The 14,357-nt window shown below is 39.0% G+C and overlaps 1 protein-coding gene and 2 pseudogenes across 1 annotated transcript; 1 reads left to right on the top strand and 2 right to left on the bottom strand.

Annotated features, from left to right (window-relative positions):
- Positions 1-4,835: 4,835 nt before the first annotated feature.
- On the bottom strand, positions 4,836-6,577 carry LOC110759900 (pentatricopeptide repeat-containing protein At1g31430-like; annotated as a pseudogene).
- A 1,791-nt stretch (positions 6,578-8,368) lies between these two features.
- Positions 8,369-10,114, top strand: GONST4 (golgi nucleotide sugar transporter 4). The gene has a single exon (XM_021962111.2). It carries the CDS (start codon positions 8,856-8,858, stop codon positions 9,906-9,908), a length of 1,053 nt encoding a protein of 350 aa, XP_021817803.2. The 5' UTR covers positions 8,369-8,855; the 3' UTR covers positions 9,909-10,114.
- A 186-nt stretch (positions 10,115-10,300) lies between these two features.
- LOC110759883 (pentatricopeptide repeat-containing protein At5g06540 pseudogene) lies at positions 10,301-13,052 on the bottom strand (annotated as a pseudogene).
- Between the last annotated feature and the right edge of the window lie 1,305 nt (positions 13,053-14,357).

The raw sequence follows: 14,357 nt of genomic DNA, 5'->3' as shown, positions 1-14,357 counted from the left end.
TTTAGCTTTGATAAATTAAGGAATGTACTATTAATTGCTAGGATTGTTCGATCCCTTGGAAGAATTTTGTTAAGGAATTTCGAGTTAATAATCAACGTGTACCTCCTTTGATTTAATGAAGTCATATGCGACCAATTATTATTTGTGTGGTTTCTAAGAGCATCCACAATGGTAAGGTGTATATGGAGGTATATGTTAAATATACACATTTGATAGCCGGAATGTCCTGCAATCGGGAGATGTATACGACTATAAATGTACATCACAACCGTGGGCGGGATGGGAAAACAAATGCAAATGTACATTTAATTTTACACCCAACCAAGTGGGTCCCGTAATAGAAAAGCTAAGAGAGAGAGGATATAGGAAAGCTGCCTAAAAATTATTAAAATGGTAGCCCCAGGGCATGGCTGAGATTTATTAAAATGGGAAATTATTAAAATGATGCAAATGTACAAAGTTCTTTAACAATAACTCTCTAATATATGGCCATATTTCATTCAAAATGAAATATGAAACTAACAATTACACTGATCAATGGTGAAGAATAAATTCATATCAAAGCCAACGGTTCATATTAATTTTATTTACATCATATTGAATGAAATTATATCTTATCGAAATTTTAAAAATTTTACGTCGATTTGTTTAGAAAAAATAATTAAACCTAACACACACAAAATTAACATAGAAATATTAACATAAAAAAAAATTTAACACAAAAAAAGAATTAATACAAGAAAATCGGATTTACATCTTTGAATTTGCATCCAACTCATTTGAGCAAAAATGATATTTGCATCTCCCAGAGGTGTAAAGGAGATGTACAAGTGGCTTTACACCTCCGAATTTACACCTCCCCACTGTGGATGCTCTAATGATGGCAATTATAGATATGGCTATTATTAAAATAAGCTAAAATGTATCAATGGTTCCTGAATTATACCTCGACTTACATTTTCGTCCATGAACTTCAAAAATAGTTATGGTCGTCCTCTAACTATGCCTCCACTTTCTACAAGTGGAAAGACAATTATAGCCCTAAATTTGATGGAAAAGTTGATAGAGTTGATGGAAAGAACGAGTTATATGCAAGTCGAGGAATAGTTGGAGGACGACTTTATCGTCAATTTCTCATATATAAGCAAAATGTAGGGTGATTAATAAGCAAAACGTGTAGTTAATTAACGTGGAAACACAAAGAACAAAAGAAAAAAGAAAAAGAAAAGTGGGTATCTATAGCAATTAGTAGCAACTGGATTGGATTCCGATTTGAGTGGAGTACACATTAATTTGCTTACTTCAATGGTATGATAAGCACTAAATTCATGAGAAAAAACGTCTGGGTTATTGTTAATAAATCCTTCGTATTTTGAGTTGATATTTAATTTTCTAAAAAGAGGGACGGGGGAAGGTATATGCCATATGATGTTCCAAGCTGTGCATACTCCATCAGAGATTTAATCGGTTTTTAAAAATATATTTTGACTTCCAGGTCACACAATAAATAAATAAATCATTCAAATATCATTTTAGGCTCCAAGTGGAAGGCAAGGCATACACATTACAAAACTATAAATTGGCATGAAGCTTCTCTGTATTGATCTGAAATGAAACGCATGCATGCATGGTTCCGATCTACACATTACGCCAGCGCGCTCTCTCCAAACTTCTATATATACATGCTTCCAAGTTTGCTACTCTTCACACTCGTTCTTATTCTTCTTCATCAACTAAATTTTAGTAGCCCATAACATTTTCTTTGCTACTTCAAAATTAGTCAGTGCATCAAAATTACTACTTCATGGCTGGCTCCCATTATCAAGCTCATCGGCCTCTCATGCTACTCCAACCATATGCATGGTGATCGATGGAGATGGCATTTATGGCCCTGCTGTATGCTACAAGATTCGTATTGGTACTTATGACGGCGATGATGACAACGATCCAAACTATGACTACCCTCCGGCAGCATGCACTGAATGGGACGGTGATGACGACGACGACTATCCTGACTATGATTTTGCACCAGCAGCATGACTCTGATGCTGATCATCGTGGTCCATGGCTGTTAGCCTATTATAATTACTATTTCAGAATAAAGCTTCCTGATCATAGCCATGATCAAATGACGTGGCTACAACCAGTGACTGCTGTTGTTTTTTAAATGTCAATGACACATGATTCGAGTATGCGAGGAAGCTCCGTCTATTTACTTGTTATATTTTAATTTTGATATTCGTTAGTTTGTGAAGCTGACGTTGATTTATTAATGAGATTGGTTTAATTACCCTAATTGTTGAACATGACAGTCTTAAATAAAAGTGAGACTTAATTAATGTTTAAATACCATTAATAAGCTCACCATGTGATGTTACTAACAGTGTCGGCCCTGGACAATTTTTTAATTTTTTAATTTTTTTTCTAAAGAGGTATATTATATTTATTATATTTTTTAAAAATATATTTTTTTAAAGTAACATGGGTGTCTCAACTCTTTTAAGTTCTAATTGATTGTAAATTTGGAAGTTATAAGTTTGTTGTTGTGGAGGGGGATTTCTCAAATTCCAAGTTATTTTGTTTTTTGTTTATTATTTAAAGTATTAAAATTTTATTGGATTTCTTTGTACTAATAGATTTGAATGTATCAAGCGTAGCCTCTTATTTTAGATTTGTATATATTGAAATTTGAATTTATATAATTTATTTGTCTTGAATGTTAAATTTTTTATAGTTAATTCTGATAAGTTAAATCTTGATTGAAAAATGAGAGTGAGTTTAGCACTTAAGTGAAAAAATATATTATATATATATATGGGCCTAATTTTTTACATTTGCCATAGGCCCTTGATTACTAATTCACGTGTCGACCCTGCCCTAATTTTCTTATATACTCATCTTATAACATGAATGAAATTAGTTTACAACATACCAAAGCGCATGGCAGTGTGCGATTCTTTCTTGTGGCATATATATACTACGCTATTGGACTGTTTTCACTCTCTCTCCCTTCCTAGGTCCTAGTAGTAGTATTACATATATGTCTCAATATTCTAGAAGTCCACTTCCCTAAAAAAAGGAACATGCTTACAGTCAAAACATCAAAGTCAACGTGATTTAGAAGGAAACGAAAAGCAAAAAAGTCAACACGCTTGAAAACCTCAGTAGGTGTGCATATTGCTCGGTACCTCTTTCTATTTTCTTTCTTCTTCTCACATATATACCAGTTTCTTCCACGAGTCATATATCTATGTATGCAAAACCCACATCGATGCATATTAATATTATGGCCATTGCCAACATGATTTAAAGCAGCATGATTTAAATTGATAGACCTGTCTGTAAGCTAACTAAACGAAGCTTCGTACGTAGCTGTTAGAGAAACTGGTTGAGATTGTGTGTCGTGTTCTGACTTTTGCAAAAACGCGTTCGGTTATCATTCATGAAATTGTTTGCCTCTCAAAAGTAGTTTTAGCTCGCTCTTATGCGATTTGGGAACTCTATATGTTTCCTTCCTAGAGTCCCATTTAATCAACTTGTTGCTGAAAATGTTTCCCAGTATTTCATTGACATTGAAGCCAACTTCTTCCGCATCCAATTGGAGATGTTGACGATGGATCACATGATCATATTATATCATATATATATATATATATAAATGGCTGGTGGCCGTACGGTAAAGGGGTTCTCTTTATCAAGATTCTTTTAGAATAATTTTCGAGGAATAAAATTATATATATGTTATCTCACATGTGTATTTACAATATTGGTCGATAGCGACTGCTAGTGTGACATGATGCTAGTCCGGTACGATCATTTTTTATATGTTGACATGATGACATTATTCCACTACTCATTGAAATAACAAAATGAACTTATATTGACCTGAAAGAAATTAAGAAAGAAGAACTAAAATATCCTTCAGTCAATTAAATAAGAATATTATCTTTATTTTATATTTGTGGCGATTGTCCTTGAGCTAAATTAATTATGTTCCACAATCAGTGGCACAATATGTGTACATATCTTTGCTAGCTTTATGTAAATAAAATAAAGCATCGATTCGATCCATCTCTTTCAGTTTCCACCAATTATATATCTCGATCGCATTCATGTATACAAGAATGGCCCAACCCATTACCCAAACATGCACCCAAAGGGCCAAAGATCTTTTCCTTCATTTCTTTTTCTTTCAATTTTTTCTTCAAAACCTACACAGTTGTACCAACGTGTTTGCTGAATTGTCATCTGTGAATCCTAGGTGGCTGGATGACAGAGCACCACCTGTCATGGGGCAATGGTTCTTGCACAGCCTTCATGCATTATTCACACTCCCCACGTGAATGCCTTGCGCATGCATGAGTTTTACATACATATATATCAATTTCTGCACTTCCCTCCCGCCCTCCATCTATATATATATCACCTTATATTACCTTGCAGACTCAATCTCCTTCTAACTACTACTTATACCACCCCTTTGAAAGAAATTCTTCAAGAAACCCGAAATCCAGCCAGCATTCTTCTTATTCTTCTTTTTATTCCCGTACAAAAACAGAAAATGTGTCCCATTTCTAAGATCAATATTGCCTTGTGGTGCAAGAAGCATGCAGATGGAGAAGCTATAGATGACCCTAATTTTGAGGGTCTTGCCCCTTCTGCAGTGACATGCTCAGAAGGGGACGATGACGACGATGATGATGGAGACTATGACTTTGCTCCGGCTGCATAAATAATCAATTACCTAGACTATACTACTTGTTTTCATCTTAATTAATTAGTACGTGCCTTTTATATTATGTATAAGTATAAACAGTGACTTGATTGGCACCATATTTAGCTAGCTCCATTCCATGTCCCCAAGATGTCATTGGGACATGGGCTGGGGTCGTTACAATATTATCTTAAGTTTTTGTGAAAGGTTATTAAGAGCATACTTTGAACTTTTATCGTAATGATCGAAATCTTAGGTTTGGCTGTGCTGCAGTCATATGATAAGGGATGCAACATATAAATTGGGGTATAAAATTTTCAGAACATCTGCATTCACTCATCATAAACCAATTAAAACTAGGTTTTCTCTTTCCATTCCCTTCTCTTCTAAACCCAACAATTGCTTTATCAATCTGTGTAACACAATATTAATCTCTGTCACCAACAATAAACTCATGGACAATGCCATCAATCTCAATTGAACTGCTCCCACAGGCACCTTTCTAACTCCAAGATCTTTCATCTTCCTTCTCACCTTTGTTACATCTTCCCATCTGTCGGCAGAGGCGTACGTATTGGCTAGAAAGAAGCGTGTGAACACTAGAGCAGCTTGATTCAATATCCGCTAGCCTTTTAGCCACTCTTTCACCCATCTCAACATTGCCAGGGATTCTGCAAGCACTAAGCAAAGCACCATAAAGTGGAATCATAATCTTATTGTTTTCACTTGGAACCCGCTCTATCATCTCCTCTTCATCATCTAACAGTCCAGCTCGACCAAGGAGGTCGACCAGACAAGCATAGTGTTCTAACTTTGGCTCAATTTCATACATCTTTCTCATGGAGTTGAAGAACTTACGGCCCTCGTCAACCAACCCTCCACGACTGCAAGCACTTAGAACAGCAATGAGGGTAATGTCATCAGGGTTGATGCCAATCTGTATCATTTCTGAGAACAACTCGACTGCTTTGCTTGCCTTGCCATTCTTTGCAAGCCCACAAATGATTGAAGTCCAACAGGCTGCATCTTTTTCCCTTAATCCATTGAAAATCTCCAAGGATTTGTCTATGCACCCACATTTTGCATACATTTCAATAAGAGCAGTACCAACAACTGCATCAATCTTAATTCCGTTTTCATCTATGTACCTGTGAATCCATTTCCCTTGCTCTAATGCTCCCGACTGAGCACAGCCTGTGGGGAGAGTAACCGCTGTAAATTTATCTCCTTTAACTCTTCTAATTTGCATCTCTTGGAATAGAGCCACCGCCTCATCAAAACGGTTATATTGCACATACCCATTAATCATAGCGGTCCATAGAACAGCATCCTTAATTGAACTCCCATCAAAAACCTCTCTAGCCTCATCCAGCCTACCACAATTTACAGACCCAGACACCATACTAGTACAACAGATCACGTTTTTCGATGGTATCTCATCAAAAATTCGCTGGCCTTCATTCAAACAACCACACTTAGCATACATGTTCAACAATGCATTTCCGATTATAGTAGTCAATTTAAGCTCACTTTTAACATAGTCGTGAATTTGTTTACCAAGCTCCAAATTTTTCAATGCTGTGCAAGCCGAAAGGGTGCTTACCACCGTACGTAGCCTCATCAGGCTTCTTATTGCTCTCACATCGCATCCGCTGGAACATATCAAAAGCATCCTCAAACCCAATTTCTCTCAGGCATTTCGTCAAACAATTGCTTAAAATTCAGAACCATACCCAAGTCAGCATAATTCAAGTTTCCAAGAGATGGGTCCGTGCAAAAGGCCATGAGTTTGCTGAGGGTGAATCTGTCTTGGTGTAGACCAAGAAGAAACATCTGGGACTGGATCTGTTTGAGCTGGTTCATGGATTTGCAGCTTTGAAGGAATTGGATAAAGGAAAATATAGATTATCATTAATGATAATTAAATTACATCAGAGTATTTATACAAAAACTAAAAACTGACTTTGCTTACTGTACAAGATTCATGCTCTAACAATACTCCGACAGATCATATCAAAACTACAGCTGTCTAAACAGAGACTTAACATCAATATTCTAACTAACTTTGACTTGTTTGACTCCTTGTAGAGAGGTCTCTTTACACCCCCTCAAGCTGAATGGAGGGGTCTGAAGTGAAAGCTTGAGACCTGAGAAAAAGGAAACGTTGCTTGCTCAAAGACTTGGTGTGAATGTCAGCAATTTGGTCTTGACTACAAACATACTTCACAGTCAATTTTTGATTGAGAACCTGTTCTCTAATGTAGTGGAAATCTATCTCAAAATGTTTCGTTCTAGAATGAAACACATGATTATTTGATAGCACTATGGCAGATATATTATCACACCATAAGACTGGAAGAGAGGGAAGTTTGTAACCAATATCTGCAAATAACTTTGCAATCCAGGAAAGCTCAGCTGCTGTTAAAGAGAGTGATCTGTTCTCAGCTTTAGTTGAGGATCTTGCCACGGATGATTGCTTCTTTGCACTCCAACTAATGAGAGTAGATCCTAGAAAGATGCAATAACCTCCGGTAGATCGTCGATCATAAGGGCAACCTGCCCAATCTGCATCAGAGTAGGCTTGCAGAGATAGAACATTAGTAGCTCTCTTTTGAATAAAAAGCCCATGGCTGATTGTGCCTTTAAGGTATCTCAGAATTCCTTTTTACTGCTTGCAGATGAAGGTCTCTTGGAGTATGCATAAACTGACACACCTGATTGACTGCATATGAGAGATCAAGCCTAGTCCAAGTAAGATACTGGAGAGCCCCCTCAATAGAGCGATATTCAGCAGGATTAGGCAATAGATCACCACTGTGATCCAATTTTGCAGAACCAACGGCCTTTGACTCCTGGTAGAGAGGTCTCTTTATTGGATGCATGATGCTTTGGTTAGTGTGGGGTTGTGACAGGAGGTTGGGAAGAGGAATGGCTTAGATAGAAAGTGGCGGGAAATTAACATGAAGGATTGACCGTTGTGTTGTTGGGTGAGCATATTCGGCTTTTTGTGCTTTTTGCAGTCTGAACTTTTGATTTTGCTTGCTTGCTTTGGTTCTAATACTGGGCCTAATTTGATGTCTCAATCGCTTGCAATAATTTGGGCTTCAAAACGACCCAACAATTTGATTAGTGCACCGACCTTCAACCTCTTTTTTTTCTTTCTTAAATACAAGCAATAGGGTAAATTACTTTATAATATTAATTCAGATGTAATGAATCGGGTTTATTATTCTGACCAACCGACTTAACATACATTAGCTTTATATTCAGCAAGGCATGTGTGAATATTATTTGACAACAAGTTTTGTCTTTATTTTTCTTTACCTTTCCTGTTGTTAATATTATTATATGGGTCATGCTAGGGAGACCAACTTGGGATACCAACTCTCTAATAAAGATAGAGCCCACCAATACAATGGGTCACACACTCTATTAAAAAGTTGGTACACAAGTTGGTATCCCAAATTGGTCTCCCTAGCATTTTCCTTATTATATTCACACTTACATGATCATTAATTGGGGAAATCTGCAGAGATCCTGCTCAAGAAATCTTTAATATTAAATAAATATCACTCCATCAACTACGGCATTAACACATAAACCCCCGCACGACGACATAGTCCAATCAAACCAAAACCAACGACTCTTAAAACGAAGCCGTTTCACCATCTTCTTATTTCGACAAATCAACGCCATAGAAATTTCAATTCTATTCTTTCATCGGTCTCTCTCTCTCCTTGTTCTGCAAGGCTCTCTCTCTCTGTTCTTCTCCCCCATTTCGCTTCACTAAGCTTTCCAAAGCCCTCTCTGAGATCTCAGCCTCCACAGCGAGGCCATCCTCTGCTTCCTTCTGCTTCAAGATCCGTGCTTTTCTATGTGTCGGTGATGTACAATTTCTTCTCTATCTATACATTTCAATCCAATATATCGTCGTTTTATGTATTAATTTCCTGACCAATATAGCAGATCGGCATAATCTTCAATACCCATATGTTGGATTTTCTATGAAGTTCTTGCCTCTTCATTCTCATTCACTTAATCTTTCATAGTGCTGTCTTTCACTGTATATGTAGTTCTTGAAATTTTTGAAGATCTGCTAGATTTTGCTCTGAATTTGAATTGGGTGCATTAGTTAGTCTCAATGTCTTCGATTAGAGTTGATTCAACTAAGCCGTACTTCGCCACGAGCAGTCTCGTGGTTGGGTATGCACTCTGTTCCAGCTTGTTAGCTGTGATAAACAAGTTTGCCATTACCAAATTCAACTACCCTGGCCTTTTGACCGCACTGCAATACCTTACTTCTGCTTTGGGAGTTTGGGCTCTGGGAAAGTTTGGATTTTTACACCATGATCCCTTCTCACTCCAGACGGCCAAGAAGTTTTTGCCTGCTGCCTTTGTGTTCTACCTTGCAATCTTTACCAACACTAATCTTCTTCGCCATGCCAATGTGGATACGTTTATAGTGTTTAGATCATGCACACCCCTTTTGGTTGCGCTAGCGGATACTGCCTTTAGGAAACAGCCCATCCCATCTAAGCTTACCTTCGTGTCGTTGTTGATCATTTTGGGCGGAGCTGTTGGCTATGTGGCCACTGATTCGGGTTTCACTTTGACCGCTTATTCATGGGCATTTGCATATTTGGTTACCATTACAACTGAAATGGTTTATATTAAACATATGGTCACTAATCTCGGGTTGAACACCTGGGGTTTTGTGCTGTACAACAATCTGTTGTCACTAATGATGGCCCCACCGTTTTGGATAATAACGGGAGAGTATGCTGAAGTGTTTGGTGCTTTGGGATCGAATGCTGCGAATTTCTTTGAACCTGGTGCACTTTTCGCGGTCTCACTGTCGTGTGTGTTTGGATTGCTCATCAGTTTCTTTGGGTTTGCAGCTAGGAAGGCAATCTCTGCAACAGCATTTACAGTGACTGGTGTTGTTAATAAGTTTCTTACGGTTGCCATCAATGTGCTGATTTGGGATAAGCATGCCAGTCCTTTTGGTTTGCTCTGCCTCCTCTTAACAATTGTAGGGGGTGTTCTTTATCAGCAGTCAGTGACTGGAGCTGGCAGTGCTCCATCCCAGCGCGAAACAACAGTGTCTAAGCAGACTCCCGGCGAGAATGATGGTGATGACTTTCCTGAAGAAAATCAAGGGAAGGCAGTTTCTGGTAAACTTGCTTCTATATGAGAATTACATTCCTACCTGGTTATATTTTAGCTACTGGTGAAGCGGCAGTGCATGTTTGAAGTTTTATCTTTAGCATTTAGTATCTTAGGAATTTTTCTGTATCTGGTTTACACACGAATTATGTTCTTACAATTTGATATCTGAGAGCACTTCAGCTGATCTTTTCACCAGTGATTAATGACAATGCCGTTGTTTTTATCTGGAAATTATTTGGTGTCTGATTCATTTCTGTTACGTGATGTTTGCATGCTCTCTTGCGTAGCCCAAGGACTATTAAAACCAAAGCAATGTGTGCCAAAAGTTTTCATGTTTTTCTTTTTGTTTAGAATATTGATAGGAAGATTATTTCTTCCTGAATTAAGTTTGGGATTCCAACCTGTTTGGCGATGGGGTTATATATTACAGTTCATTGTTGGTTAGATTTCATCTCCAACTTTACAGATATTAATAGCCAAATGCCGATCTGAACAGTGTACCGCGGATTGTGCATCGTTCAATGAAAATCCAGTTTGTGAAGTTCAATATGTATCGTCAGCACCATTTACACTGAATTTTATATCATTATAGTTAAGACAAGGGGAGGGTCTTTAGTTTAGTTCAAACCTCCCCCGCTTCGCTGGTGTGATACTTTTTCTTTCTTTCTTTTGTGAAGATACTTTAGAACGTGCAGCATACAAGCACGCACAGAACTTCATGTCTACGCATCCACTTTCTGAAGTTATATGTCTTGTAGCAGTTTCCACGTACAAATTCATGCTTTTATAATGGCTTATTGATCGATCCGCTATTTGTGGAGATGCTTTGAATTAATATTAAAAATTACACCAAAACTGTGTGAATTCGTGAGTGAACAAGAATTTTGAAGCTACATCACCAAAAATCCTTACAAGAACAAGATCCATCCTGAAATCGATGGAATCGGTTCCTATCCCGCACAATAATTTCTCTGTTGTAAACTTTGGAGATGATCTTGGTTGCAGTGTGGCAATCACTGCATACACGGAGGTTTTTCACAACTCGTATTGTTGTTCCTGGGTTTGTGCTTATGAGCCCAAATGCAATTGCCAGTTTTTCACTGTGTAGGCTCAGTGCAGTCTCCTTCTCTTCTTCATCTATATCCAACAAAACCTCTGATTTCTCAGGAACATAACCAGCTTTCTTTAACCGCTCGATCATGTCTTGAAGCATTTCGTAGATGTTTGTCGATTGCGGGTGAGATGAATCACCCTTCACAAATTCATGGACAATACCATCAACCTCAATCAGACTGCAACCTGGAGCTTTCTTCACATTTCTTTCTGCCATGAGTTCCCTAATTCTTTTGGCCTCTTTCCACTTTTTCATAGAGCTATATAAGTTTGAAAGAAGCACATACGCTCCATCATCGTCCGGGTCAAGTTCTAGAAGCTGTTGAGCTGCTCTTTCTGCAGCCTCAAGGTTGCCATGGACTCTACAGGCACCAAGAAGCCCTCCCAAAACAAAACGATCCGGTGGCATTTGCATCTTCCGAATCAACTCCTCTGCTTCAGCTATGCGACCGGCTCGGCCTAATATGTCAACCATGCAACCATAGTGCTCAATGCTAGGCTGAATGCCATACACTTCATGCATCGAGTTAAAATGCGAAATTCCTTCATCCACTAATCCAGCATGGCTACAAGCAGCCAATACCCCAACAAATGTTATTGCATCTGGTTTCACTCCACTCATCTGCATCTCATGGAAATGCTCCAAAGCCTTCTTCCCTTGTCCACACATTGCAAAGCCAGAAATCAAGGCTGTCCAAGTCATAACATCCTTCTCAGGCAGCTTTCGAAAAACTTCCGATGCACCGTCTATGCTCCCACACTTTGCATACATGTCGACGAGTGTTGTCCCGAGGGCAACATCCACCTCAATCTTCTCCTTTTCAATATAGGCATGCAGCCACTTTCCAAGCTCCAGAGCACCCAAATGGCTGCAAGCAAGCAATAAACATACCATGGTCACCTTATCCCCCTTTTCGCCCTTAAGCTGCATTTCACGAAAGAGTAGGAAGGCCTCATCATAATTACTATCCTCAACATGTCCATTGATCATAATGTTCCAACTGAACAAGTTCTTCTCGGGCATCTTGTCAAACAAATCTCGAGCAAGCAATACACATCCACATTTACAATAAACATCCATGAGTGCCGTATTGAGCTTCAAATGGTTTCCAAAACCGTACTCTTCAATGTACTGGTGCACCCTTTTGGCCATTTTCAAATCCCTTGCCTTGGCACATGCTGTCAAAACATTAACCAAAGTAACCTCGTTAGGATCCACACTTTCACTCTCCATCTTATCAAACAGCTTTACAGCCTCAATGGGTTGATCCCAGTGCGCATAAGCGTCAATCATGGTTGCCCAAGAAACCACACTCTTCTCCAACATTTTATCAAACACCTTGCGAGCCGAGATCAAACACCCACAATTCGAGTACATATTCATCAAAGTGTTCTGAATGTATGAATCCGAAACGAAACCCAACTTGGTAGAGTGGCAATGCAGCTGTTTCCCCTCCCACAAATCCCCACAAGACTTGAACAGAGATGGGAATGTGAACCTGTCAGGCACCCAACCTTGGATGATCATTTCTTGGTAGAAAAAAATGGCTTCACGGGGCAAATCCTTGTTGGTGTAGCCTCGAATAACCGAATTACAAGTATAAGTGGTGGGATTGGGGATTTGAGTTAAGACTAAACGAGCATAATGGAGGCTTCCGGAGCCTTCCAGAGCGGAAAAGGCGACGACTTTGCTGGCGGTGAAGGCGTCGAAGAAGAGGCCGGTTCGGAGGAGCTGGGCGTGGATTTGCTTAAGCTCGGACATGGTGGAGCATTTGTCTAGCAATGCGAGACATGGGTGTGGTTCAATTGGGTTGTTGGTCCTACTAGTTTTGGTGGCGGTGGTGATGGGGGCAGCGGCGATGGCGGTGGAAGTGGTTGGTTTGTTGTGTAAGATTGGATTATCTGAAGAGAAAGGTAGTCTGATGTGGTGGAGGGAAAGAGGAGCAGCCATTGCTGCTGCTCTGCGGAGTCTGTGACTGTGTCCGTTGTTAGTTATTACCGTTAGAGAAGCTTACTTTAACCGTTTAACATATGATATTTTGAGTGTGGATGGATAATGCTATTTTTGCAAAAACAAATTGCGGTGACTGCTTGACTTGTGATTTGACATTTCACCCTCTCTTTTTATTCCTTTATCTTTTGTTGTACAGTGCTAAGACAGCATGAGCAATAGTGAAAATTCCACAACAATATTGGCATTAATTGGCTCTCCCTTGTTCCATCAGAGATGTGAGACCAGATTTTGATGTGCATAGGAATTGATAGGTGGGTGGTATAGTAACTGATTTTGTTGAGATAGATTTGCTACAAGTCTAATTTTGAGGGTTTGGGCTACTCTACTAAAATCTCAATTGTTTGACTGCGGTAAGAAGAATAGATGACCGACATAGCATTGTTTTATTATCTTCATGCCAATTACGTTCTGTCTGTCATACGTGATAACTTATTTACATAACGGGTACATGATCAGACTTTGTATTGGTCTGTCATCCATCCACCATTCAATTAATGCATCATCTGAGATTTTCTGGTGTTGCAGTTGCTGCATGCCTATTTAGATTGAAACAGTTTGAGTGCAGAGCTTTGGTGAGCACTCATTCTTGTGCTGAATGTGGTAAAGTTGGTTGTGGTGCTTAGCTGGATGCTGAGGTAAGTTACTTTTAGCCAAATCTAAAGTTAGCTATATATTATGCCGACGGTCACATGTATCTATTGGACCAATTTGGTAACTAACAGCTGAGTTTGTGGAACAACGAGGCTCTACCTCTTTCAATTATTGATTGCACCGAGGAGGAGGAGGGGCCTCGGTTGGCTACTAGAATTATTTGTTGCATCAGTAACCTTAGGTTTTATATGATCAAGGTGGCTGGAATCTAATTGGATTATGTAATTGGCAAGTTTAGCTTCTAAGGAGAAAATATAATAAAAGAAAAAAGGCAAGGTATAGGACTCCTAAAAATACCTAACTTGATATCATGAGTTATACTATAGCACACTGTTGGCATAGCCGTTGATGCATTGTGAAATACTGCGGGATGTCTATAAGTTACCGCGAGCATATAGTCATTGCTTGGACAACTGATGCTAACACAGCTCAAGTGTGATATGTATCTGATATGTGATGTGATTATGATATGCAATGAGAGGGTGCAATAACGTGATTGTGTCAGCAAAAACAACGGAATGGGGCACACCCTAGAGATGTTTGTCCCAAACACAACATGTTCTCACAGGAATGCTCTGGTCCCAACCCCAACTTCTCTCTCCTTCTCACACACAGAGAGAGAGAGAGAGAGAGAGTCTGCCGTGAGAGTCTTCACAGACGCACAGTATCTCTCACTCCCCACCATGACCACCCTGT

This window comes from Prunus avium, chromosome 7, assembly GCF_965620075.1.
Source record: "Prunus avium chromosome 7, drPruAviu1.hap1.1, whole genome shotgun sequence".
Lineage (NCBI taxonomy): Eukaryota > Viridiplantae > Streptophyta > Magnoliopsida > Rosales > Rosaceae > Prunus > Prunus avium.
This window is presented reverse-complemented; position numbering and strand designations above follow the sequence as displayed.

Excerpts from the sequence above, each read along its gene's own strand:
- GONST4 (XM_021962111.2), top strand. The coding sequence starts at position 8,856 with ATGTCTTCGATTAGAGTTGATTCAACTAAGCCGTACTTCGCCACGAGC.